Below are 25,480 nucleotides of genomic sequence, written 5' to 3'. Positions count from 1 at the left end.
AGTAGAGATGGGGTTTCTCCATGTTGCTCAGGCTGGTCTTGAACTTCCGACCTCAGGTGATCCACCCGCCTTGGACTCCCATAGTGTTGGGATTACAGGCGTGAGCCATCATGCCCATAAGCATCTTTTTCTTTTTTTGGAGACAGAGTCTCACTCTGTCACCTAGGCTGGAGTGCTGCAGTGGCAAGGTCTTGGCTCATTGCAACCTCTGCCTCCCAGGTTCAAATGATTCTCGTGCCTCAGCCTCCTGACTAGCTAGAATTACAGGTGTGTACAACCATGCCTGGCTAATTTTTGTATTTTTAGTAGACATGGGGTTTTGCCATGTTGGCCACGCTGGTCTGGAACTCCTGGGCTCAAGTGATCCACCTGCCTTGGCCTCCCAAAGTGCTGGGATTACAAGCTTGAGAAACTGCCTGGCCCTGGGCAAGTTTTTCAACTACACAAAGCTTCATTTCCATGACTATGTTTCATGAATATAAAAACTAGTAACAGTGCTCATTTCTTAGGATTACCATTCTGAATGAGATCACACATTAAAAAGTGTTTCGCATAGGGCTTGGCATAGAATAAGCACTCATTAATTGGTATGCACTCTCATTATTAGTCATATTTACTTTATTAAGTTCCAATTAAGTTTTGATGGGTTGGGAGTCACTTAAGTCTTGCTGAATTAAACACATTCAGCACAAAGACCGGAATGACACATCTTCCTTGGTAATTGCCCAGTATTCAGATATTTCTAAAATGATGTCTGGCTTTCATTTTGTGACTCTTTAGATAATTCAGCCAAAAAGGGAAAATGTAGTAGGTGTATGCCTTTAGTACAAAAAGGGAATCACATACCAGAGAAGAAGGGAAAGCAGCTGTCACTGGAGAAAAGGAACAAGACAAGGCTCACCTTATTTCCACCTATGCTTTTAAAGGTCCGATAGATATTGAGCAGAGTAATGTGATCCCCTTCACTGGATGTGAACTTCTTCCGGACCCCTTGTACTTCATCCCGCCGGGAAGGAGGGTTGTGGAGGATGCTGTCCACAGACAGCAGGGAGACAATGGTCAGGATCTCCTCTGTACAGTGGAATTTGGGGGACATGAGGATGGTCTGCAAACCAAAATTTAAAATTGTGTAAACTTTCTCCCAGCTTTATAATACACTATTTCTGCATATTGCTTTTGCAGGTTCCTTTCTAAGGAGTTAAAGGGCAGGTATTTCTGAAACCATGGCTATGTACATTAGTGTTATTTTACTCTTTAATATTAAATAAAACAGATGACTGCCTTCCCTACGGAGTTCCAAATATTTTTCTTTCTTTTTTTTTTTTGAGAGAGTCTTGCTCTGTCACCCAACCTCGAGTGCAGTGGCATCATCTCGGCTCACTGCAACCACCACCTCCCCGGTTCAAGTGATTCTCCTGCCTCAGCCTCCTGAGTAGCTGTGATTACAGATGTGTGCTACTGCTCCCGGCTAATTTTTTTGTAATTTTTAGTAGAGATGGGGTTTCACCATCTTGGCCAGGGTGGTCTTGAACTTCTGACCTCATGATCCACCCGCCTCAGCCACCCAAAGAGCTGGGATTACAGGCATGAGCCACCGCGCCTGGCCCAGAGTTCCAAATTTCTTATGGGTAGGACACTTGACTTGGTGTCTCTGAATCCCACACTGAACATAAATCAGGGCTACATGCAAACTACGGGGTAATTATTTAAGAGAAAAAGTGAGATTAATCTAGAAGCACTGGGTTAACGGTTCTACTTTGGGATGGCTAACCTGTAATGTACAGAAAGGGGACTGAGGAGAGGGTATCATTTACTTTGGCAAATTTGGGTTCTAAAGGAAATGCTGCCATCTTTCTTCCAATTGGAGTCAGGGTAAGCTGGTCATCCTTATGTTCAAGAGCACCTAACAGGTCCAGTTGGGCAATGGCCGCCTGAATGTGATCTAAAGAAACGGAGACATAAAAAGGAGCCGAAAATCCAGAAAGGATAAAGTTGCAGCTAGTTCAGTATTTCTGGGAGTTTTTGATAACTCTACATCAAACAATTGCAAAACTCACAACCACCACTACCCGCCTGACGCATGTGTTACAGAATGACATCACTGTCTTCAGTTCAATTCCCTTTTCTTTTTTGAGACAGAATCTTGCTCTGTGGCCCAGGCTGAAGAACAAATGGGGTGATCTTGGCTCATTGCAGCCCCCACCTCCCAGGTTCGAGAGATTCTCTTGCCTCAGTCTCCTGTGTAGCTGGGGACCACTGGCACACACTACCATGCCCAGGTAATTTTTGTATTTTTAGTAGAAATGGGGTTTCACCATGTTGGCCAGGCTGGTCTTGAACTCCGGACCTCAGGTTATCTGCCTGCCTCAGTCTTCCAAAGTGTTAGGATTACAGGCGTAAGCCATCATGCCCTTTTTAAGTGACTTGTAATTTGGCAATATGTATGTAGAGTTTGAATATACACATCCATTGACCCAGCAATGTTACACTTAGGAATTTCACCTGCAGATTTACTCATACACTGCACAGAGACCATATTGCCAGAACCAAACACAAAACAATGGAAATACCAGTTGTGTCAGAGGCCAGCTGGGAAGCTGGGAGACAAGAGGGTGAGAAGGACATTATTACTATTTACTATTTTATATTTTTTAAACTTTGAACCTTGTAAATATGTTATCTATTAGAGAATAAAAAAGCATTTTTAAAGATGTAGTAAATATATACATCCCCATAAGGAATGATCTGTAAAATGTATTAAATGAAAAAAAGCAAGGTGCTTTTCACTGTTTTTTTAAAGCAATTTTATCAATAGGAGGATGGATAAATGCATTTTCATTTATTCACAGAATGGAAGAGCACTTAGTGTGAAAAAGCATCAACACAAACAAACTGTACAGAACATACTGAGTGAAAACAGCTTACTAAGGAATAAATAACATAAACTTACAAACTGAAACAAAGGGTGGTTTAGGGATACATATGCATACAGTAAAACAATAAAGAAAAGCAAGGCAATTACAAACAAGATGTGGGGGAGTGGTTGCCCCAAGGGAGTGAAAGGAGGTGAGGGCAGCCAGGGAGGGGTCCTCGGGGCTTCAACTGGGTACAGAGATGTTGGATTTTAATCATTCCTTATAGCTATGCATCTTATTCCTTTGTTTGTCAGGATTTAGCAATGAAAAAAAAAATCATGCATTGAACAGTGCTCAATGTGTGTTGCTATTTGTGTTTTAAAACATACTACATGCTGAACATGGTGGCTCACGAGTATAATCCCAGCACTTGGGAGGCCGAGGCGGGAGGACCACCTGAAGTCAGGATTTCAAGACCAGTCTGGCCAACATGGTGAAACCCTGTCTCTATTAAAAAATACAAAAATTAGCCGGGCATGGTGGTGCACACCTGTAGTCCCAGCTACTTGGGAGGCTGAGGCAGGAGAATCACTTGAATCCAGTAGGTGGAGATTGCAGTGAGCTGAGATGCACCACTGCACTCCAGCCTGGGTCTCAAAAAAAAAACCCAGAAAAACAAAACAAAAACATACTACAGGGGTGGCATCGTGGCTCACACCTGTAGTCCCAGCTACTCGGGAAGCTGATGTGGGAGAATCATCTGAGTCCAGGAGGTTGAAGCTGCAGTGAGCTGAGAATGCGCCATTGCACTCCAGCCTGGAAAACCAGAGTGAAACCCTGTCTCGAAAATCAATAAATTAAACCACTACATATACTCACATATGCATACATTTGCTCTAGAAGTCTACTAGAAAATGGTTCCAGTGGTTGTTCAAGGGGAAGAAAACTATGAACCTGAGGATCAGGGCAGGACCCTTGTATACCCATCAATGGGTTACTTTGTGTTTTTCCTTTCTCCCCACCTCCTCTCCCCTGCTCCCTTCCCCTCCCCCTCCCCTTTCCCTTCCCTCCTTTCCTTTCCCTTCCCTTCCTTCCTTCTTCCCTCCCTGCCCTTCCCCCTCTCCCCCCAATTTCCCCTTCCTCTTTCCCTTCCCTTCCTCCCTGTTTTTATTTTTGTCACCCAGGCTGAAGTGCAGTGGTGCGATCTTGGCTCACTGCAACCCCTGCCTCCCAGATTCAAGCAATTCTCCTGCTTCAGCCTCCTGAGTAGCTGGGACTACAGGCCCCCACCACCGTGCCTGGCTAATTTTTGTATTTTTGTAGAGATGAGGTTTCATCTTGGGGTTCAAACATGGGGTTTCATGTTGGCCAGGCTGGTCTTGAACTCCTGACCTCAGGAGTTCCTGCTTTGGGAGGCTGATGTGGGTGGATCACCTCAGTCTTCCAAAGTGCTGGGATTATAGATAGGTGTCAGCCACTGCGCCTAGCCTCTTTTTTCTTTTTAAACCAATTGCATTTCTTAAGAAAAGGGTGGGGTGGGAGGAAAAGGAAAATGGTGCATTGATGAGAGGCCAGGTGCCAAAGCTACTCTCATAAAGAATTCCAATTATTTTCTTCCTCTGTAGAGAAATTACTAATGAACAGAAGAGACTGATCAAATTCCAGTAAAAAGCAAAGAAATGTGATCTTTGCAGTCCCTGTGCTGATAAAAGTACAATTTTATTAAATTTCTGCAGTACCCCAAGGACTCGCATGATGATCTTCACTTGTTCCAGAGGTCAAGGAACCTTATGGATGGTGCTGATAGTACAGAATCTATCATTTCACAGCTAGAAGCATTGACACATGCCTGTGGCCCCAGCTACTTGGGAGGCTGAGGTGGGGGGATCGCTGGAGCCCAGGAGTTGGAGGCTGTAGTGCACTATGATGGAACCTGTGAATAGACACTGTACTCCCACCTGGGCCACACAGCGAGACCCTGTCTCTTTAAAGTCAATCAACTTATCTATCTATGATTTCATGATTTTAAGATGCTTCTCTAATAGTTAATGTTGTTATTCACAAAATTAAATAAACAAAAGGGGATGACCAAAATATTTTACTTTTTTGGACGTGTCCATTTGTTGTTTTTCTCCTCACCCACCTTCTGCAAAACTGGATTTCACTTACCTGGAGATGGCTTGGACATGAAGTCAAAGGTGAGCACATTTGGGACTTTCATTGCTAGAAGCTGAAGCATGACACTGGCCAGGTTACACCTGTGAAGAGCGTGAGACCAGGGTGATTACCTGATCACTGTGCCAGTGAGTCAGAACCACTCAGCAGGGAGTGTGAGTAAAAGCTGCAGCTCTGGGCAAGCAGGAGAGACATGGGGACAAGCAGCAGCAGTGCAGGAGCGACTGGTGCCTACCTCTGGATCTCTGGCACAGTCATCTTATCAAACTTCTCAAACTCCTCCTCCGTGTAGAGCCGGTAACAGATGCCACTGTCCTCTCGGCCAGCCCTCCCTGTGCGCTGCCAAGCCTGGGTCTTCGATACCCGCTGCACTGCTAATACCTCAAGACCACTGTCTGGATGGAGAGGGAGCCCCATTAGTGCTTTATCACATGAACAAACTCTTTCTACAGTGTTGAAAAAAAGCAGCACACCTGTGGTTCTTTCAGCAACACAGGGGTCCAGAAAATCTCAACACTAGCACATTGGATAGCGCAAAACCAGGTTGCTCTCCAGCGGTTTGGCCCTAGTGAAATAAGGCTCTGCAAAAAGCCCAGTGTGAAATCTGTTCCAAACACATCAGAAAAACCTCATGCATGCAGCAAGGGGCCAGAAGTGTAGCTTCTAAGGTCTTGGCTTAGATGGCAGGATGGCCAACGCCTCCAGTTTGCTTGGGACAGAGGGTTTCCTGGGATGTGGGATTTTGGGTGCTAAAACTGGGACAGTTCCAGCAAACTAGGATGGTGGTCATAGGTCATACTATCAATCAGTGACTCCGAAATTAAATGTCTCAAATCACTTGTGTGCTTTATCCTCTCTCCCAGTTCTGTTTTAAGACAGAAATACTGTGATGTCTGTTTTCCAGCAGTAAATGAGATTCATTTCCTTGATAAAGGTGTATTCTGTGCCAGGCAATGGAGACTTAAGCTCTTTCACCTATGTCATCTCAAAAAGACACACGAGTGGAAGTCAGGACCCTCAAATGTTTACTAGAGCATTTCAGTTCAATAACTGGGAACAACAAATGCAGTGGCCTCAAATCCTCTGTGGAATTAAGCAAAGTATAAAACAGATACAAGTAAAGATGACCTTAAGTTAGCTTCTCACTGCACCTTCGCAGGAGAAGCCAGTGCTTCACCTTCCATGCCTCACCCCAGCCGGGGGGTCTGATTCCTTCCTGGGAAACCTGGGAGCTCAAACCAGCCATATATATACTTTCTGATGAGAGCCTGTGATTGACACCCAGCTGTCCCTGGCCTTAGAGCAACTCCTGATGGGGTACTGGACCCTCTGCCCAGGTCCCTGACCCTGTCTTCCCACATTAGCTAAACCTGGGCTCTTTTCTGCCTCTACTTCCTGTCTCACATACCCGCCTCAGGACTCCTTTGTGGACTCAGACTGTAGATTATCTCACCCGTGGTGCCTGCCACCCAAATCTGTTTGTCACAAACATGAAACACTCACTCAGACACTGTGGGACTACAGTTTCAGTGGTTGCTCACTAGACACAGGAGAGACATTCATGAACTACAAATTCTCACCAGGGTTATACTTCTTTGCTTTAACCATGCCCGTGTCAACTACATATTTTATTCCTGTAATGGTTATGGAGGTTTCAGCGATGTTGGTTGAAATGATCACTTTGCGATAGCCCTAAAAGGAGGAAGAAAACCAAAAAGCCGTATAACACACAGATGATTCAGAAGTGTTCAAACATATTCTCACCATTAACTTCCACAATTCACTCATGACCAAGTAAAGATGACTTCATTATTAATGGTAGTCATTAATATCAATGGTTGGTCATTAAACTGGGCAGGGGATGGGGATGTTGCAGTCTTAAAGGTAAATATGAGGCAATGAGATGTAGTGGAACAAGCATGGGAATCAGAAGCAAGTAGATGTGGGCTGGAATCGTGGCCCTGCCAGTGACTTACTATGTGGCCCCTTGAGCAACTGTTACTTCCCCTCTTGGGGCCTTGGGATCCCCATGGGATCATAACCTGCCTTGCTGCTTCCCACAAGGATGAGAGACAGTGGATATAAATGCTAGCATAGTGCCTGGCATGGCGAAGGCACACAATAAATGGCACTATGGACAAATGCAATTTATGCTGGTCCTCAGAAGTCACTCATTTACCTTCCAGCTTTCGTTATACTCTCCCTCATCCCAATAACTGTCCCCCTGCTCCTGTCACAGGAGCGCTGTATCTGTCTCTGTGCATTGTACCCCTGTGCCTTCTCAATGAGCTGATCTGGTACCTGGGCATCCCATCCCATATACTTCATCTGGAGCGTGGCAATAGGTACACAAACCTCACTGGTGGATCCGTCTGGGTGCCCAGAATGGGGCTGGACAGAAGAGGTGGTGCACTCACCTTTGGGGCCCCTTGGAAGACTCGGAGCTGCTGTGCATAGGGCAGGGAGGCATACAGAGGAAGGACCAGCATCGCAGGGCAGCCGTCTGGGAGGTGCTTTGCAATGTCGCGGCAGGTTTTGCTCATGGCTTCGATCTCCTCCTGACCAGTGAGGAACACCAGGATGTCCTGTGAAGAAGGGGCTTCCTATAAAAAAAGTAGAGTGGGATTACTAGGCATTGATAGAATTGCAGCTTGCATAGAAAAAGACAATCGTGATTATGTTTCCCAGAGTTCTTTTTCTTAACTATGAAAATGTAAACGAGCCTAAAAGTTGATGTTTCCCTTGGAGAAAACCCTTACCAGCAGTGCATAAAACGATTAACAGGCTGGGTGTGATGGCTCATGCCTGTAAACCCAGCACTTTGGGAGGCCAAGGCAGGAGGATCGTTTGCCGCCAGGAGTTTGTGACCAGCCTGGGAAACACAGCAAGATCCCATCTCTACAAGACATTTTTTTTTTTTTTTTTTTTTTTGAGACGGAGTTTCACTCATGTTACCCAGGCTGGAGTGCAATGGCGCGATCTCGGCTCACCGCAACCTCCGCCTCCTGGGTTCAGGCAATTCTCCTGCCTCAGCCTCCTGAGTAGTTGGGATTACAGGCACGCACCACCATGCCCAGCTAATTTTTTGTATTTTTAGTAGAGACGGGGTTTCACCATGTTGACCAGGATGGTCTCGATCTTTTGACCTCGTGATCCACCCGCCTCTGCCTCCCAAAGTGCTGGGATTACAGGCTTGAGCCACCGCGCCCGGCGACATTTTTTTTTTAAATTGGCTAGGGGTGGTGGCACGTGCCTAGAGTTTCAGCTGCTTGCCACTGCACTCCAGCCAGGATGACAGAACGAGACCCTGTCTCAAAAACACAAAAACCCAAACTATAAAATACAAGAGTTAGCCAGCTATGTTTAAAAGCCAAGTGATGAAATTATGAAGAAAAATCAACAGATTGTTTTTTCTAACAAGAGCAATACCACGAAAAGCATAATCAGGGGAGCAAATAAAATCTGCATGAAGCTTCCTTACTTTTATAAGCATCTTGAAGATGAAGTTGACAAAACAGAAGGCAACTTGGGGAAATCCTAATCCATGGAAATGAACAGATGCAGTCATGCTGGAAAAGGAGCCTTTAATGAATGATGTCATCAATAGCACTTTCACGCATCCAAAAAAATACACTATACTGGGACAACTGCTTGAGATACTGAGGTTAATGGGGTTCCTCACTTTCTTTCTTTTTTTTTCTTTTTGAGACAGTCTCACACTGTTGTGCAGGCTGGAGTGCAGTGGCGCGATCTCAGCTCACTGCAACCTCCCCATCTAGGTTCAAGCAGTTCTGCCTCAGCCTTCCAAGTAGCTGGGATTACAGGCGCCCGCCACCATGCCCAGCTAATTTTTTTGTATTTTTTTTAGTAGAGACAGGGTTTCACTATTGGCCAGGATGGTCTCAAACTCCTGACTTCTGGATCTGCCTGCCTCGGCCTTCCAAAGTGCTGGGATTACAGGCATCAGCCACCGTGACCAACCAGGGTTCCTCTTTCAAAGGTAAAAACACCCAAGTGTGAATGACATACCTAATGCCCTGATTATTCTTTGATTTCTGATCATATATATTAATTTGTTTGAAATAAAGTGCTTGACACTTTGGAAGGCCAAGGTGGGTGGATAACCTGAGGTCAGGAGTACAAGACCAGCTTGACCAACATGGTGAAACCCTGTCTCTATTAAAAATACAAAAATTAGCCGGGTGTGAAGGTGGGCGCCTGTAATCTCAGCTATTCGGGAGTCTGAGGCAGAAGAATCGCTTGAACCTAGGAGGTGGAGGTTGCAGTGGGCCCAGATGGTGCCACTGCACTCTAGCCTGGGCAACAGAGCAAGACTTTGTCACAAAATAAAACAAAATAAATGAAATGAAATAAAATAAAATAGGGCCAGGCGCAGTGGCTCATGCCTGTAATCTCAGCACTTTGGGAGGCTGAGGCGGGTGGATCATGAGGTCAGGAGATCGATACCATTCTGGCTAACACAGTGAAACCCCATCTCTACTACAAATACAAAAAATTAGCTGGGTGTGGTGGTGCTTGCCTAGTCTCAGAAACTCAGGAGGCTGAGGCAGGAGAACTGCTTGAACCCAGGAGGCGGAGGTTGCAGTGAGCCGAGACTGTGCCACTGCACTCCAGCCTGGGTGACAGAGCAAGACTGTTTCAAAAAAATAATAATAAACTGGGAAGCCATGGGGTACAGTAATGGGCTTCACCACAGGAAAATGGTGACAAAGGGAAGAGTCAACATGACAACTGCGCAAAGGCCTAGGAGAGCCACATGTCCCAAATGGAAAAGTAGCATGAAATAGAACTATTCATGACTGGCATATGAGAGATGTTGGAACATTTGGGAAAAAGTTGGCCAGAGCTACCTAGAAACAACTATGTTGTTCAAGAAACAAGGTTTAGGGATGGTGTGCTGCTAGCAATGTGTGGTCATAATATTGTTAATATTGATACTAGACTCAGAAAACATCATAACAGGCCAGACACAGGGGTGCAAGCATGCAGTCCTAGCTATTCCCAAAGCTGAGGTGGGAGGACTGATTGAGCCTAGGAGTTCACGGCCAGCCAGGGCAACATAGCAAGATCCTGTCTTAAAAAGAAAAACCTATTCAACACCACCATGATAGAACTGTCACGAGGTTGGAGATAAAGCGGGTAGGGGAGGGGCATTCGAAACTCTTATCGCCATGCTAAGAAATTAACATATGCGGCCGGGCGCGGTGGCTCACGCCTGTAATCCCAGCACTGTGGGAGGCCGAGGCGGGTGGATCACGAGGTCAAGAGATCGAGACCATCCTGGTCAACATGGTGAAACCCCGTCTCTACTAAAAATACAAAAAATCAGCTGGGCATGGTGGCGCGTGCCTGTAATCCTAGCTACTCAGGAGGCTGAGGCAGGAGAATTGCCTGAACCCAGGAGGCGGAGGTTGCGGTGAGCCGAGATCGCGCCATTGCACTCCAGCCCGGGTAACAAGAGCGAAACTCCATCTCAAAAAAAAAAAAGAAATTAACATATGATGCCTGATACCCATAACTCAAGAAACAGTGGTAAAAGCAAGGTAGCTTAGAATTATGAAAGCAGTATCTAGAGATTGAAAGTAGGTTCCCTAAACAGCAGAAACCTGGGATGTTGAAGTAAAAACAACTGCTATTCTTTTATTATGAGCCTTTTACTATAAACTACTTGACTTTTTAAAATTTTAAGCCCCATATGCATCACTTATTTATTTTTTGGGGGATGGAGTTTCGCTCTTGTCGCCCAGGCTAGAGTGCAGTGGCCCAATCTTGGCTCATTGCAACCTCCACCTCCCGGGTTCAAGCAATTCTCCTGTCTCAGCCTCCTGAGTAGCTGGGATTGCAGGCACCCACCAACACGCCCAGCTAATTTTTGTATTTTTTAGTGGAGATGGGGTTTCACCTGGTCCTGAACTCCTGACCTCAAGCAATTCACCCAGCTCAACCTCCCAAAGTGCTGAGATTACAGGCATAAGCCACTGCGCCCGACCTGCATCACTTATTTTAAAATAAAAAATGACTGGGCATGGTTTCTCACATCTGTAATCCCAGTGCTTTGGAAGGCTGAGTCGGGAAATTCAGCTGAGACCAGGAGTTTGAGACCAGCTTGGGAAACATACCAATATCCTGTCTCTACAAAACATAAAAAAAAATTAGCATGGTGTAGTGGTGTGTGCCTATAGCTCCAGATACTCAGGAGGCAAAGGCAGTAGGAATGCTTGAGTCCCAGGGGATCGGGGCTGTAGTGAGCTATGATTATGCCGCTGTTCTCCAGCCTGGATGACACAATGAGACCCTGCCTCTAAATAAGTAAATTAATTAATTAAATAAAAAATAATTTTAAAAGTTTGCTTCTGGATTTTCTCAGAAAGTTAATGGGAAGGTAACAACATTAAATTTTATACAAATTAAACAAAAGTGAATTAATGATTCAAATTTTTGAAGTAAATGTTTAATAAAATAAGAAAATAGTTATAAATGTTCTCCTGATATAGTTTTAAAAAAACCCAAAACTCTAAGTTACAACCTATTATTGGGCTAATGTCAACTTTTTCTTGTTTTCTTTTACTGAGATGGGATCTTGCTCTGTCTCCCAGGCTGGAGTGGAGTGATCATAGTTCACTGCAGCCTTAAATCTTCCAGGCTGAAGTGATCCTCCTACCTCAGCCTCCCAACTAGGTGGGACTACAGGTGTGCATCACCACACCTGGCTGATTTTTTTTTATTTTCAGTAGAGACAAGGTCTTGCTATGTTGCCCACGGTGGTCTCAAACTCCTAAACTCAAGTAATTCTACCCATCTCTGCTTCCCAAAGTGCTAGGATTACAAGTATGAGCCACTGTGCCTGGACAGCTTTTTCTTTAAGTGGGGCACAAAATATCAGAGTACCCCACATGTAGAAAAAGAGGCAGTGTTTCTTCTTCAAATACATTTTTAATTTTTTTATAGAGACAGGGTTGTGCTATGTTGTCATACTGGTTTTGAACTCCTGGAGTCAAGTGATCTCCCTGCCTTGGCTTCCTAAAGCATTGGGATTATAGGTGTGAGCCACCACGCCTGGCCAGAAGCAGTGTTTCATAGACTTATTTCAGTTATAGGTATAGCATACTGGGTTGTAAAATAAAAAGTACTTCTTAATGGGGGTTATAATCAAGACAAGTTGGTAAGCTACTGCTCTAACGTATGGAAATTTTCTGGCTCAGTGTAAGAAAGTTGCTGGTCAGAGCTGAATTATTTTTCTTTTCAGAGAATATTAGAGATATCATAAATAAAGGATAAAAATTCAGACATGGCAAATGAACTCCTTATCCATCGTTTTCTTTTTTTTTTTTTTTGAGACAGAGTCTCCCTCTGTCACCCAGACTGGAGTGTAATGGCGCGATCTCCGCTCACTGCAACCTCCCGCCTCTCAGGTTCAAGCAATTCTGCCATGTCAGCATCCCGGTAGCTGGGATTACAGGCACCTGCCATCACGCCCGGCTAATTTCTGTATTTTTTTGTAGAGATGGGGTTTCATCATGTTGGCCAGGTTGGTCTTGAACTCCTAACCTCAGGTGATCTACCCGCCTTGGCCTCCCAAAGTGCTGGGAGCCAAAGCGCCTAGCCTCCTTATTCATCTTAATGACACAACTCACAAAGTTGTTTTATTCAGTAGCTTTTCTTTTCAAGACTCATTGTTCTCACTACCAACTGCAAGATAAAAGAGAGCTTTTCAGGAATTTGCACCCCATACCATACCTGGTGGATCTGGAAGACTGAGACAAGCGCGGCGTGCAGGTAATCATTCTGAGGCTGTTTGGTGTAAAACACCTGGATTGGATGCTGCCGACCCTCTAGGTAGAGGACGGGGGCGCCATTGAAATATTGAGAGAACAGGTCCACATCCATTGTAGCTGACATCACAATCACCTGCATTAGAGAATGAAGAGGAGGACCAGAAACAAACATTGGGACAGCCTTTCCGTGTCCCTCTCCAGCCCCAAAAGCAGATGATTGAGGCCTGCGCCACCCCATCATAGTTAACTTTCTTCCAAGGCTCTGAGCAGGACAGAGGAAAATACCCTGCCAAAGCACACAGGTCTGTTACCTTTTTTTTTTGGGATGAAGTTTCACTCTTGTCACCCAGCCTGGAGTGCTGTGGCACAATCTCGGCTCACTGCAACCTCCGCCTCCTGGGTTTAAGTGATTTTCCTGCCTCAGCCTCCCAAGTAGCTAGAACTACAGGCATGTACCACCACACCTGGCTAATTTTTTGTGTTTTTAGTAGAGACAGGGTTTCACCATGTTGGCCAGGCTGGTCTAGAACTCCTGACCTCAGGTGATCCACCTGCCTCGGCCTCCCAAAGTGCTGAGACTACAGGCGTGAGCCACTGCGCCCGGCCAGGCCTATGTCCTGTGTGTGATGCATACTTTCAGAGGCAGTTTCCCCAGTTCCTTTCTCCTCTTCTGTGCAGCTTTCACCACGCCAAAGAGCACATCTGTGTGGATAGTCCGTTCGTGAGCTTCATCCAGAATGACACAGCTGTACTTCCGAAGCAAGGAGTCTGAAATTGCTTCCCGCAAAAGCATGCCATCTGTTAGAAACTTGATTCTAGTGTCTTCTGAGGTGACATCATCAAAGCGCACTGTATAGCCAACCTGTGGGAAGAAACAACTTATTCAGTCATCAAACATTTCTTGAGCGCCCACTGTGTCCAGAGTAAGTTGGGTACTCGCACTACCACAGCGAACAAGACCAACACCAACCCCTTCCTACTCCCTAGGGAGGCATGCAATCTAGCTGGGGAGAGAGACGATGGTCAAGTTTCCTTTAACTGCAATTATGATAAGTATTACAAAGAATATTTAAAATCAACCTTCAAATTCAAGCTATTTAACAGTTTCGTGTGAAGTTATGTACAGATATGAAAAGATTTCTGAGATATTTTTAAGTGAAATGAGTATACGCACACACACACACACACACAAATAAATCTGTCTTAGAAAAAAAAAGAAAAACAAAAACGAAATTAAAAAAAGAAAAAAAAAGAAACACAAAAAACCAAATCTGTCTTATATACAGTTCTGAGACTCATTCTCAATACTCACATACACACTAGCATAATGCTCACAATTTTTCTAAAGACAGATAAGCGATTTAACAGAGTTACTGAAGGCTTAAAGATGTTCAAGGAAAACAACTAATTTGTCCAACTTGACAACAGATTTTTTTTTTTTTTTTTTTTTTTTGAGACGGAGTTTCGCTCTTGTTACCCAGGCTGGAGTGCAATGGCGCAATCTCGGCTCACCGCAACCTCCACCTCCTGGGTTCAGGCAATTCTCCTGCCTCAGCCTCCTGAGTCGCTGGGATTACAGGCACGCGCCACCATGCCCAGCTAATTTTTTGTAGTTTTAGTAAAGACGGGGTTTCACCATGTTGACCAGGATGGTCCCGATCTCTTGACCTCGTGATCCACCCGCCTCAGCCTCCCAAAGTGCTGGGATGACAGGCTTGAGCCACCGCGCCCGGCCTGACAACAGATTTTGAAAGCAAAGCACATGGAACGTAAAGAACTCTGAAACAGGCCTAGACAATTGGAAGAATAGGCAAGAAAGCAGCTCACTATGTAAAGGAAGTCTTGTTTGGAAAAGTAAGAGGCAGCGGGCGTGGTGGGAGAGCTGTTTAGTTAAGAAGTACTAAAAGTAAAGAAGGAAACCAGGTACCAGCTTCCCGAGTTCAGTTCTCTTCTCATCTGAGACTCTAGTAGCAAGAGAGATGGCAGCCACTCGCCGAGGCTGGGTCACAGCAATGATGCCCTGGCGGCTGATCCCGCCTTCATAGAGGTACTGAGGGATCTGAGTTGTCTTCCCAGAGCCAGTTTCGCCTAGGAGAGAGGGAAAAGAAGTCTCATTGAAATGCAAATTGGGGCTGGACAGCAGGGCTGGCACCTACAATCTCAGCACTTTGGGAGGCTGAGGCAGGAGGATGTCTTGAGCCCAGGAGTTCAAGACCAGCCTAGGCAACATAGCAAAACCCTGTCTCAGCAACAAGAGCAACAACAATTAGCCAGGTGTGGTTGCATGTACCCGTAGTCTCAGCTACTAGGGAGGCTGAGGCTGAAGGATCATGAGGCCCCAGGAGTTCAAGGTTACAGGAAGCTATGATTGCACCACTGCATGCCAACCTAGGACATAGTGTGAGATTTTGTCTCAAAAAAAAAAAAAAAAAAAAAAAAGCAAATTGGCTGGGCACAGTGGCTCATGCCTGTAATCCTAGCACATGAGGAGGCCAAGGCAGGAGGATCACTTGAGCCCAGGAATTGCTCCTGGGCAAGACAGGGAGATGCTGTCTCTACAAAATATACAAAAATTAGTTGGTCATGGTGGTACACGCCTGTGGTCCCAGCTACTCTGAAGGCTGAGGTGAGCGTATTGCTTGAGCCTGGGAGGTCGAGGCTGCAGTGAGCCACCATCACGCCACTACACTCCAACATGGGCAACAGAATGAGACCCTGTCTGAGAAAAACAACAACAAAAAGTAAATTGACATAAATTTCACCAAACACACAGCTCAAAGTCAGAAGTAAAAGAGAAAAAACTCTGAGTTGGTAAAGCCTCAGGAGAATGGGCACTCAGGTATGTACACTGCTGGCGGAGTTAATTGGTTAACTAGTATTGTTTCTCGGGAGGCCAAATTATGTTTTTTAAATCTTTAAAATGTTTATATCCTTTGACTAACAATTCTATTTGCAGAAATTGATTCTAAGAAAATAAAGATATAGCTTCAAAGAGGTTTTATTCCATTTTGCTCCTGGCAGAAAAAAAAATTAGAAACAATATAAATGTTCAACAAGTAATTTGCATAGTTAAAATATAAACTAAAATACAACTCTTACATAGATGTCTGCATCCTGAGTGACATGAAGAGACATCCATTCATGCACTGCTGCCTTAAACTCCTGGCCACCCCCCAGGCTGCTGCCTTTCTTCAAACCCTCTGCCTCTGCCCACACTGGGCAGAACACCTGCCCTCACACTGCCTGCCTGGCAAACTCTAAGATGAGTCAGGCCTCCAACACGCTCCCCTGGCAGCATGGGTGGCCCTCCTCTGGGCTCCGTGGTGGCTTCTTCATCTCTCTTCCAGCAGTGACCATCCTACAATGCACAAAAGTGTTTAAATGTGTGCGTCCCCCTCCTATACCAGAAGCTACTGGAGGGCAGTGCTCTGAATGTCCCTGGCGTGTACTTTAGTATTTTGCATACAATAAGCACTCAGTAAATGTTATTTCCTACCCTGTGAGTTCCTTTAACAGAGCCTGATTAGAGCAAAGAACTCTGTAAACGAGCGCATCCTTCTCCTCCCTCTAGCTACCACCACAGCTCTCTGACCTCAGAGTCCTCCAGTCCCATTATTTATGGTTTATTTCCTGTCGGTTTATCAGCCCCCTCTGACTGCTTTTCATTCCTGACCCAGACAAGAATCAGACTAAGAATCTGATTATTCTGCAATATTCTTGCTGAATCCACCAGGCAAAACCCAAACTTGGATCAAGGTCTCCCTGTCCATCTTTCCTGCTCCTATACCAGGGCAACTGAGTGTTACCAAAGTAAAACACAAAATGCTTGGAACCAAAAGTGTTTTGAACTTTGGAGGATTCTTTCAAATTTTGGAATATCTGCATTATACTTACTGGTTGAGCATTTTAAGTGTGAAAATCTGAAGTCCTAAATGCTCCCAAATCTGAAACTTTTTGAGCACTCGACATGATGCTCAAAGGAAATGTTCCTTGGATCCAATTCTGGATTTCGGATTTTCAGATTTGGGGTGTTCAACCTATAATCTGGCTGTGCAGAGGCAAACCTGAGCTTATAGTGTAGCCAGGATGTACCTAGGCGCCAATACCAACATCCATCTTTTTTCTTGTTTTTGCAGCCTGTCTTGTCTTTATCCTTCCCAAGGGCCCACTTGAAGCCCAGTGACTCCCATTCTGAGCAGAGCTCCTGAACGTGTCTCACAGAAGGGAAGTTCTAAAATGTGATCTCTCTCTACTTGCCCCTTCAAGCCCTTCTGCAGTTGCACCATCCTTACATCCCTTCTCTAGCCCTGCAGCCTCTTAGCCCTCCTCTTCCAGACCCGCCCTACATCTAGCCCTGGTTGCCAAGGTCCCCCCGCCCCATACATCCTGATCTTTGCTCTGTTAGCTTGATTCTATCTTCAGCCTCCCTCCCTACTGAGTTCTTCACCTCAACCTCTGAATACAGACGGTCCCTGACTTAGAACTTTTCGACTTCAAGACGGAGTGAAAGTCAAAACTGTAAAAACTGTAGTTTTGAGTACTCACACAACTGTTTGTCATTTTCAATATGGTTTTCAATAAATTACATGAAATATTCAAGACTTTATTATAAAATAGGCTTCATGTTAGATGATATCACCCAACCATAGGCTAATGTACATGTTCCGAGCACACTGAAGGTAGGCTGAGCATATTAAATGCATTTCCAACTTAGGATATTTTCAACTTACGAGGATGGATGGGTTCATCCACACATAACTCCATCCTAAATCAAGCAGCATCTGTAGTTAAAGTTCCTCTCAGCTTCCCTCCTTTTTCTCAAAACACAAGCCTGCTCCCCCTGCTTTCATCCTTCAGCTCAATGACAAATCGGCTCTTACCCACATGGCTTTGTTGAAATAGCTCTAGATGGGATCCACAATCAATAGTGCCAGAGATTGCCTGTGAAAGTCATGAAATTTTTATTTATGCAAGAAATGTTTTACAATTTAAAAGTGATTAGGCCTCCTGAATGCTTTATAAATGTCACTGTAACTCAACTGTATAACTTGCCTGCTTTGTAGTTAGGTAAAACCTAGGCCACATGGAGTTAAATGCTGGAATGAGCCAGACCTTATCTGTACTTCTGTCTAGGTCCTAGGCTCTGCACCCAGTACATAATTAAAATCCCAAACTTACCAAGGTTTTCAACAAAGGTAAAGGTTGCTAGACGTTAACAGTGTAACATGTATTTAAACTACGGAAGGAACAGTTTATGTGCAAGGTGTGTAAGGAAAGTAAAATATACTCTTGGTAAAAAGATTATAAGGTGGCATAAGAATGTGAATTTTTACCTACATTAAAAGGCTGAAGAATTGTTTTGAAGGCTTAAGCAAGTTTTGGAAGGTTAATTGTAAAAGAAATTCTGTGTGCAAACACATTAGCTAAAGCTACAGGGGTATCATCCAGTTTTTCTGTAAATTGAGCATTAAAATAAAAGCACAATGGGTTTCTCTTAAAGCACTAATCTGCTCTTAACAAAAATTATAACGGGTTAAACAAAGGTCTATAAAAATCTTACCTTAGAAAACCAAACACCTGGCTGGGTGCGGTGGCTCACGCCTATAATCCCAGCACTTTGGGAAGCCAAGGCGGGCAGATCATGAGGTCAAGAGATGGAGACCATTCTGGCCAACATGGTGAAACCCCATCTCTACTAAAAATACAAAAGTTAGCTGGGTGTGGTGGTACATGCCTGTAGTCCCAGCTACTTGGGAGGCCAAGGCAGGAGAGTTGCTTGAGCCCGGGAGGGGGAGGCTGCAGTGAGCGGAGATCTCAACACTGCACTCCAGCCTGCTGACAGAGCAAGACTCCTTCTCAAAAAAAAAAAAAAAAAAAAAAAGAGAAAACCAAACACTGCATGTTCTCACTCATAAGTGTGAGTTGAACAATGAGAACACATGGACACAGGGAGGGGAACATCACACACCGGGGCCTGTCGGGGGATGAGGGGGTACACATTCTGCACATGTATCCCAGAACTTACAAGTATAATAAAAATAAAAAAGCTTACCTTATAGTTAAACACTAAAATTGGGTAAATGCATCTACAAGGTTATTTTTAGAAATTGAGTTTAACATTAATAGCACACTAATATAAAGGTAAAATTTGGCTTATTTGGTATAAAATCATACAGGAAGCATTATCAAATATAAAATGGCATTTGGCTTTCTTTGGGCTTTATTTGTATAAATATGTTAATAGTATGTGCCCCAAAGTTATGGATGACTCCTATAATTCTGATACAGCTTAGTGCATGTTATCAGTAATAATTACAATTGTTATAATTATTGTGTGCCATCCTTGTTAATTGTGTTTTTAACAATGGCTACCCTAAAACTTTTGTCATCCATAAATAACTGTTGTCTTGTGTTGGTCCTCTTTAAAAGGTGGTTTTGAGCCGGGCGCGGTGGCTCAAGCCTGTAATCCCAGCACTTTGGGAGGCCGAGGCGGGTGGATCACGAGGTCAAGAGATCGAGACCATCCTGGTCAACATGGTGAAACCCCGTCTCTACTAAAAATACAAAAAATTAGCTGGGCATGGTGGCGCGTGCCTGTAATCCCAGCTACTCAGGAGGCTGAGGCAGGAGGATTGCCTGAACCCAGGAGGCAGAGGTTGCGGTGAGCCGAGATCGCGCCATTGCACTCCAGCCTGGGTAACAAGAGCGAAACTCCGTCCCCCCAAAAAAAAAGAAAAAAAAAAAATAAATAAAAGGTGGTTTTATAATCAGCTATAAAGCTCTAACACGTGCTCTTGAATGCAGGTTTCTGATAACTTTATAGATTGTAACATCAGAATAGAGGAAAAACATTCAGGATGCGTGAAGGGCTAAAATGTTCATTAATATCAAGCAGGACAGGAATGAACTGCATGAACTAACCTAACAGGAAACTGGAGTGATCTTTTTGATGTTCTGTTTAAAATATTGCTAATCCTTTGTTTTGCTTTTCAAAGTCAAAGAAATTTTTCTTTTGAGATATTAACAGTTTTCAACAATTTAGTGTACTCCCATAAACAAAATTTGGAGCATACTTGTTTCTCTCTACCTGATTTTCTCCAGAATTTGGAAACTGTATTTTCAAGTTGTGGCAATATAGTTATTTGCATAAGTGCAATAAGAATCTGTTTTCTTTTGTAATAGGACACAGTGGGAGAAACCAGCTTTAATTGGAATGATATGCTTTCCTTTGAGGAATCAAACTTGCCTTATGAAGCCAAGAAGGCCCTTGGAAACTGGCCTCATATTCTGGCTACACAGTCCCTGTACAGGCATTCTGATCTGTAATAAGTAAAGAATGTCACTTTCTAGCAGGCCAGGAACCCAAGTTACGTTGGAACCTCAAGAGGAAAGAAATTCACCAACTCATACGTATTTGATGGTACAAATCCATGGCTTGGCTTCAAAAGGTCTTATCTCATTTTCCTTCTATGAAACAAAGTTCCATCAAAACTACTTAAAAGTCCGACGTAACAAATAATTATTCTTACTGCACCATATACAAATAATTACGCAAATAATAATAAAGCAAACCAGTCCTGCCACGATTTGTCGTTTAATAAAAATGGTAAACTGGAGAGAGAAAATTATGTTTCAAAAACTATAGCACACCTATTGTTAAATTCTAGTGTTGCCTAATATTTTACAATTTTTATTATTTTCTACTGTTTAAACTAAACTCTGATTTTTCTGGCTACAAGTTTCCAAAATAAAGATGTTCTTTCCTTTTTTTTTTTTTTTTTGAGACGGAGTTTCACTCTTGTTGGCCAGGCTGGAGTGCAATGGCTCCATCTCGGCTCATGGCAACCTCCACCTCCCAGGTTCAAGGGATTATCCTACATCATCCTCCTGAGTAGCTGGGATTAAATGGGCCATCACACCCGGCTAATTTTGTATTTTTAGTAGAGACAGGGTTTTTCAATATTGGTCAGGCTGGTCTGAAACCCCTGACCTCTGGTGATCCACCCACCTTGGCCTCCCAAAGTGCAAGGATTATAAGGTGTGAGCCACCTCGCCTGGCAGCTGTGCTTTCTTAAAGCCCTATAAACTGAAAACTAAATGTTTCAGCAGGTGCTGTCTCTAAGCCCCCTGATCATCACAGGAGGAAACCTCTTTATTGCTGGTGCTGACAAATAATAACTGAGGGTGCCCGGAATCTTTCGTCCCCATGTCTAGTGAGTCCATGGAACCCACGGTAATTAAAATGGTATCTGTTGTAGGAATCAATTCCTAAATACGTCACACTCAAGTCAAAGCCTGGAAAGCTGAGGAGGAAACCTGTGACAGGTCAAGAAACATCCTAAATATCAATGTTAAAAAAAAAGCACATCTTAAGCTGAAACTCATAAAAGATAAGCAACTAGGTGAGAACTACTCATCTTACTCAGTCTCACCCCTAACCTCCCCAAATACTTCTGTCATTCCCACCTCTCCTTTTAAGCCAAATATTAAAACTTTTTAATGGAAATTATTTACTATGCCACCCTTGTGGGAACTGCTTTACTCTACTATTTGCAGTAGAACTAGATACTGTAGCACCCTCAGGGTGGAATATCAAACAGAACATCTCAAATTACTATAGCATTTTGCTTAATTATTATCCTCATAGCAGGAATAACGGTTACTAACAGAAAATTTCCAAACATGCACCTCTGCCTCTCATTAGATAAGAAAAGTTGTTTCTATATTAGCCAATCGGGCCTAGCAAAAAGCATTGCTAAAAAACTTAAAGAAAAGGCTAAAAAGCTGACGCAGTACCAGAACAACCACATAGACTCTTGGTTTGAAAACAAAATCACAACATGGGTCATCCCATTCCTGGGCCCTCTCCTAATAATATGCCTGGGATTAATGTTCTTACCCTGCCTAATTCAAAGATTTTTAACTGACATCCTGCAGACGGCATTGCTCCTACAGTCAACCCGAGACCAGAAAACTCTCCGTCCTAATCACCAGGAAGTAGCCAGAAAGAACATGCCGTCCTATCCCTTTTTATAACTACAGGGTCTGGATTGACAGAGCAAGAGCACTGCCATCTTGGACAAGCCCCTCATTCAAATGTTCACCGATTCCCACAAGGGTGGCATAGCAAATAATCCTCCATTAAAAAGTTTTAATATTTGGCTTAAAAGGAGAGGTGAGAATGACAGAAGTATTTGGTGAGGAAGGAGTGAGACTAAGATGAGTAGTTCTCATCTAGTTGCTTATCTTTTTATGAGTTTCAGCTTAAGATTTGCTTTTTTTTACATTAAAAAAAAAAAAAAATCCAAAAGGTATCAGCCTAATAGCTAAGGTCGGCACGACCACACACCACAAATAACATCTCCAACCACAAATATTCCAAACTCCTTCCAGACCAGAGACATGCTAGCCCGCAGATAACCCCTCTCCGGGCCGGAAAGATGTCTGCCCCAAGATAACCTCCCCACCTCCCAGAGAGATTCCAACCCCACACATAAACATTCCAAGCTTGTGATAATCCCCCTTCACCCTAAAACCAATATATACTCTTAGTCTGTAAGAGAAAGGGCTCTTGACCGAAACCGGTCAGGAGCACCTCTCAGGTTTTAAGTAAAGAAAACCTGTCTCTGTGGCCGGGCGCGGTGGCTCAAGCCTGTAATCCCAGCACTTTGGGAGGCCGAGGCGGGTGGATCACGAGGTCAAGAGATCAAGACCATCCTGGTCAACAAGGTGAAACCCCGTCTCTACTAAAAGTACCAAAAATTAGCTGGGCATGGTGGCGCGTGCCTGTAATCCCAGCTACTCAGGAGGCTGAGGCAGGAGAATTGCCTGAACCCAGGAGGCGGAGGTTGCGGTGAGCCGAGATCGCGCCATTGCACTCCAGCCTGGGTAACAAGAGCGAAACTCCGTCTCAAAAAAAAAAAAAAAAGAAAACCTGTCTCTAACTGCCAGCCGCGTTTTGTTTCTTTCCTCTTTAACTCTTACAAATAGCTCACATCCAAATCCAGTGGGCAGCACATCCAAGTCCAGGACAACCGGACTTCACTGCTACGTCTGCTCACTATTCCTCTGACCAGCAGCACTCCTGGGGCTCCTTCCCCTCGTTAGCTGCTCATCCTTTCTGTCCTTCAATATCTTCTCTAACACGTTGGGGGATCAAAGCCCCCTGAAATCAGTCCCTGCCCCACAACCCTGCCTCTTCTCATGCACCAGAAACTACACCTTCCCGCTCGACCGGAATGTGTTCAGGTCCCCGTCTCTCAGACAGCCTTTCCCCACTGCCTAGAATGCCCTCCCTCCCACACGACCTCCCCAGCTGCCTCCTCACAAACTGAGTCAGATCCACTCTTCTAAGCTCCGCAAGCCCCCGGTACGTCTTTCTACCCTTTTACACGGAAGGTGAGTCTTTGCCTACACACGTCGGTCCCTCTCACCGGGCTGTCAGCGCCTCCAGGGCAGGGCTGCCGGACCGTTCTTCGAGACCCCTCTCCAGGTCTGGCCCAGAAAAGGTACTCAGGTTTGTTGAAGCCCACGAACGAAAGGAGTGATTGTCATGTAAGCAAAACTGCTCTCGCTAAGCCACGGACGAAGAGCAAGGAAGAGCTCACCGGCGCGGCCACTCACCGATGAGGACCGCGTTGTCCAGGTTTCGGAGCTGGGCCAGCAGTTGCCCCCGCGCCTGGAAGATGGGCAGACTCCGGCGCTGCAGCTCCACGGCTTCAGGGTAGGGACTGGCTGAGGGCTGGGCCAGGGGCGGCTGCTGCCTCCGGCCTCCTCCTCCACCTCTGCCGCCGCTGCCCGCCGTCAGCAGCATCACCACTCGCCTCCCGGGAGGGAAGGACCCAGCGCGGCTCGGAGGCCCAGAGCCCGGCCGGAATCTCTTGGCGGGCGGGAAACCCGCCTCCTCCGGCATGTCGGGAGGGCACCGCGGCGGGAGGAGCAAGCGCCGCGCCAGCAGCTCCGGCCCCCTCCCAGGTGCCAACAGCGGGCGCGCACCGCCCTTTCCTTGCCACGTGCTGGAGGCTCCTGGCGACCACCGATGACCTCACGGCCGCCCCAGCCTTTAGAAAAGGGACTGCAACTCCCAGCATGCATTGGGGGCTTGGGATGGCGTTCAGTTCCTGGAGGTGGGAAAAGCAGGGCCTGAGGTGCAACCAGGAAAAGATCCGGAGCCACAACCGCGAAAAACAAGGTGTACGGTTCCGTTGGACTGCAGTCTCGGTTAACGAGGTTTTTCCTCTTTGTTTTGTTTTAGTAGCATTACGTCTTTCCAGTAAACACGCGTTTTCCCCTTCTCTGTCGAAATAAGTCACTCTTCAAGGAAAGTACTTAATTCTGTAAAAATCAATGAGAAGCACAAACGTGTAGCATCTAATCCTCTAAGCAATTTATAGGGTTATTTAATCCTTTAAACAACCTCTTAATTCTACCACAAATTATGTGGTAGATGCTGGTTGTTAAATTATCCTTAATTTACAGATAAAGAAACCGAGTCTTCTGAGATTAGTCATTCAGATGTCCCCAAATCATCCTGTGTTACAGAAGAGGAAAACAAATTCTATGACATACATGAATTAAACTCAGAAAATGACTACTCTAGCGGATGTGGTCGCCTACACTAATACAAGCAGAGAAAGGAGGGAGTTCAATGAAACTAAGATAAAATTGTACTTTATCTTTCCTTTTCCCCAACCATTCCAGCCAGACTCTCAAGTTCTCTACATGGCTGTCCAAACATATCATAGACAGTTCAGTGAAAAGATTCAGAACTGCAGCAGAAAAAAAATAGGATATAACTAGTTTCCCCTTCCCCTCCTAAGTTCTTAGATGATTTGCTAATTTACCACGGAGAATGGCAAGTAGCTGTTTGCCCTTAAAGGAAATGTTATTTCCAGAGAATACACTGTAAGCTTCAACGCATGCGAAGGACATCTTCTGAAGCTCCTTTCCATGAAACTCGCCCTGTATGTGAACCTGTTAAAAATCTCCCTTCCCATCATTCGTTAGAGAACAAGTATAAAAACAAAAAACTTCCCCTTTCCTCCAGATCAGAGAGAATTTTCCTCTAGTTGCTGACAGCTTGGTGACCAGGCATTGCTGAAAATGTTCATGTTGAGCCAGCAGCAGATGTGTGTTTAAGAATAAACTGACAATTAAAGAAAATAAAACTGACAAACTTTCACTTCCTGTCCTGAAATACTAATTTAGAAAGGCAAGCGAAAACTAAGCGATAATAAATGTTAGCCATGCCAGGAGCGGTGGCTCCCGCGCGTAATCCCAGCACTTTGGGGAGCCGAGGCGGGCGGATCACGAGGTCAGGAAATCGAGACTATCCTGGCCAACATGGTGAAACCCCATGTCTACTAAAATCACAAAAAAAATTAGCTGGGCGTGGTGGCGCACGCCTATAGTCCCAGCTACTAGGGAGGCTGAGGCAGGAGAAATGCTTGAACCCAGGAGGTGGAGATTGCAGTGAGCCGAAATTGCACCAGTACACTACAACCTGGGCGGCAGTGCCAGACTCCGTCTCAAAAAAAAAAAAAAAAAAAAAAAAAAAAAATTAAAAATAAATGTTAACTTTCAAATTATGGACCTTAAGTAAAGACATCTCAGTCCTTTTCCCCAGTGTGCTTTTCAGAGTAACTTAATGTAGGA

General features: G+C 44.7%; 1 protein-coding gene and 1 long non-coding RNA gene across 4 annotated transcripts in view; both read right to left on the bottom strand.

Moving 5' to 3' along the window:
- Nucleotides 1-23,940, bottom strand: part of DHX33 (DEAH-box helicase 33) — a 30,612-nt gene extending 6,672 nt beyond the window's left edge. Inside the window, exons 1-10 of one of the 3 annotated variants that reach the window (XM_032268815.1) lie at nucleotides 23,450-23,940; nucleotides 14,754-14,914; nucleotides 13,461-13,688; nucleotides 12,789-12,959; nucleotides 7,448-7,633; nucleotides 6,611-6,722; nucleotides 5,266-5,425; nucleotides 5,025-5,113; nucleotides 1,815-1,942; nucleotides 902-1,105 (exon numbers count right to left, since the gene is read on the bottom strand). In XM_032268815.1, the coding sequence (XP_032124706.1) occupies nucleotides 902-1,105; nucleotides 1,815-1,942; nucleotides 5,025-5,113; nucleotides 5,266-5,425; nucleotides 6,611-6,722; nucleotides 7,448-7,633; nucleotides 12,789-12,959; nucleotides 13,461-13,688; nucleotides 14,754-14,914; nucleotides 23,450-23,738 (1,728 nt within the window). In that variant the 5' untranslated portion in view covers nucleotides 23,739-23,940. The remainder of the gene's footprint in view (nucleotides 1-901; nucleotides 1,106-1,814; nucleotides 1,943-5,024; nucleotides 5,114-5,265; nucleotides 5,426-6,610; nucleotides 6,723-7,447; nucleotides 7,634-12,788; nucleotides 12,960-13,460; nucleotides 13,689-14,753; nucleotides 14,915-23,449) is intronic. The other 2 variants (XM_032268816.1, XM_032268817.1) reach the window with 2 other exon arrangements.
- On the bottom strand, nucleotides 21,174-23,430 carry LOC116543338. The gene is made up of 2 exons (XR_004265543.1): nucleotides 22,761-23,430; nucleotides 21,174-22,446 (listed from the first exon to the last, which is right to left on the bottom strand). It is a non-coding gene; the product is annotated as an uncharacterized LOC116543338 (long non-coding RNA).
- Nucleotides 23,941-25,480: the final 1,540 nt, after the last annotated feature.

This window comes from Sapajus apella, unplaced genomic scaffold (assembly GCF_009761245.1).
Source record: "Sapajus apella isolate SASKATOON/1434 unplaced genomic scaffold, GSC_monkey_1.0 scaffold186, whole genome shotgun sequence".
NCBI classification, from domain to species: domain Eukaryota; kingdom Metazoa; phylum Chordata; class Mammalia; order Primates; family Cebidae; genus Sapajus; species Sapajus apella.
This window is presented reverse-complemented; position numbering and strand designations above follow the sequence as displayed.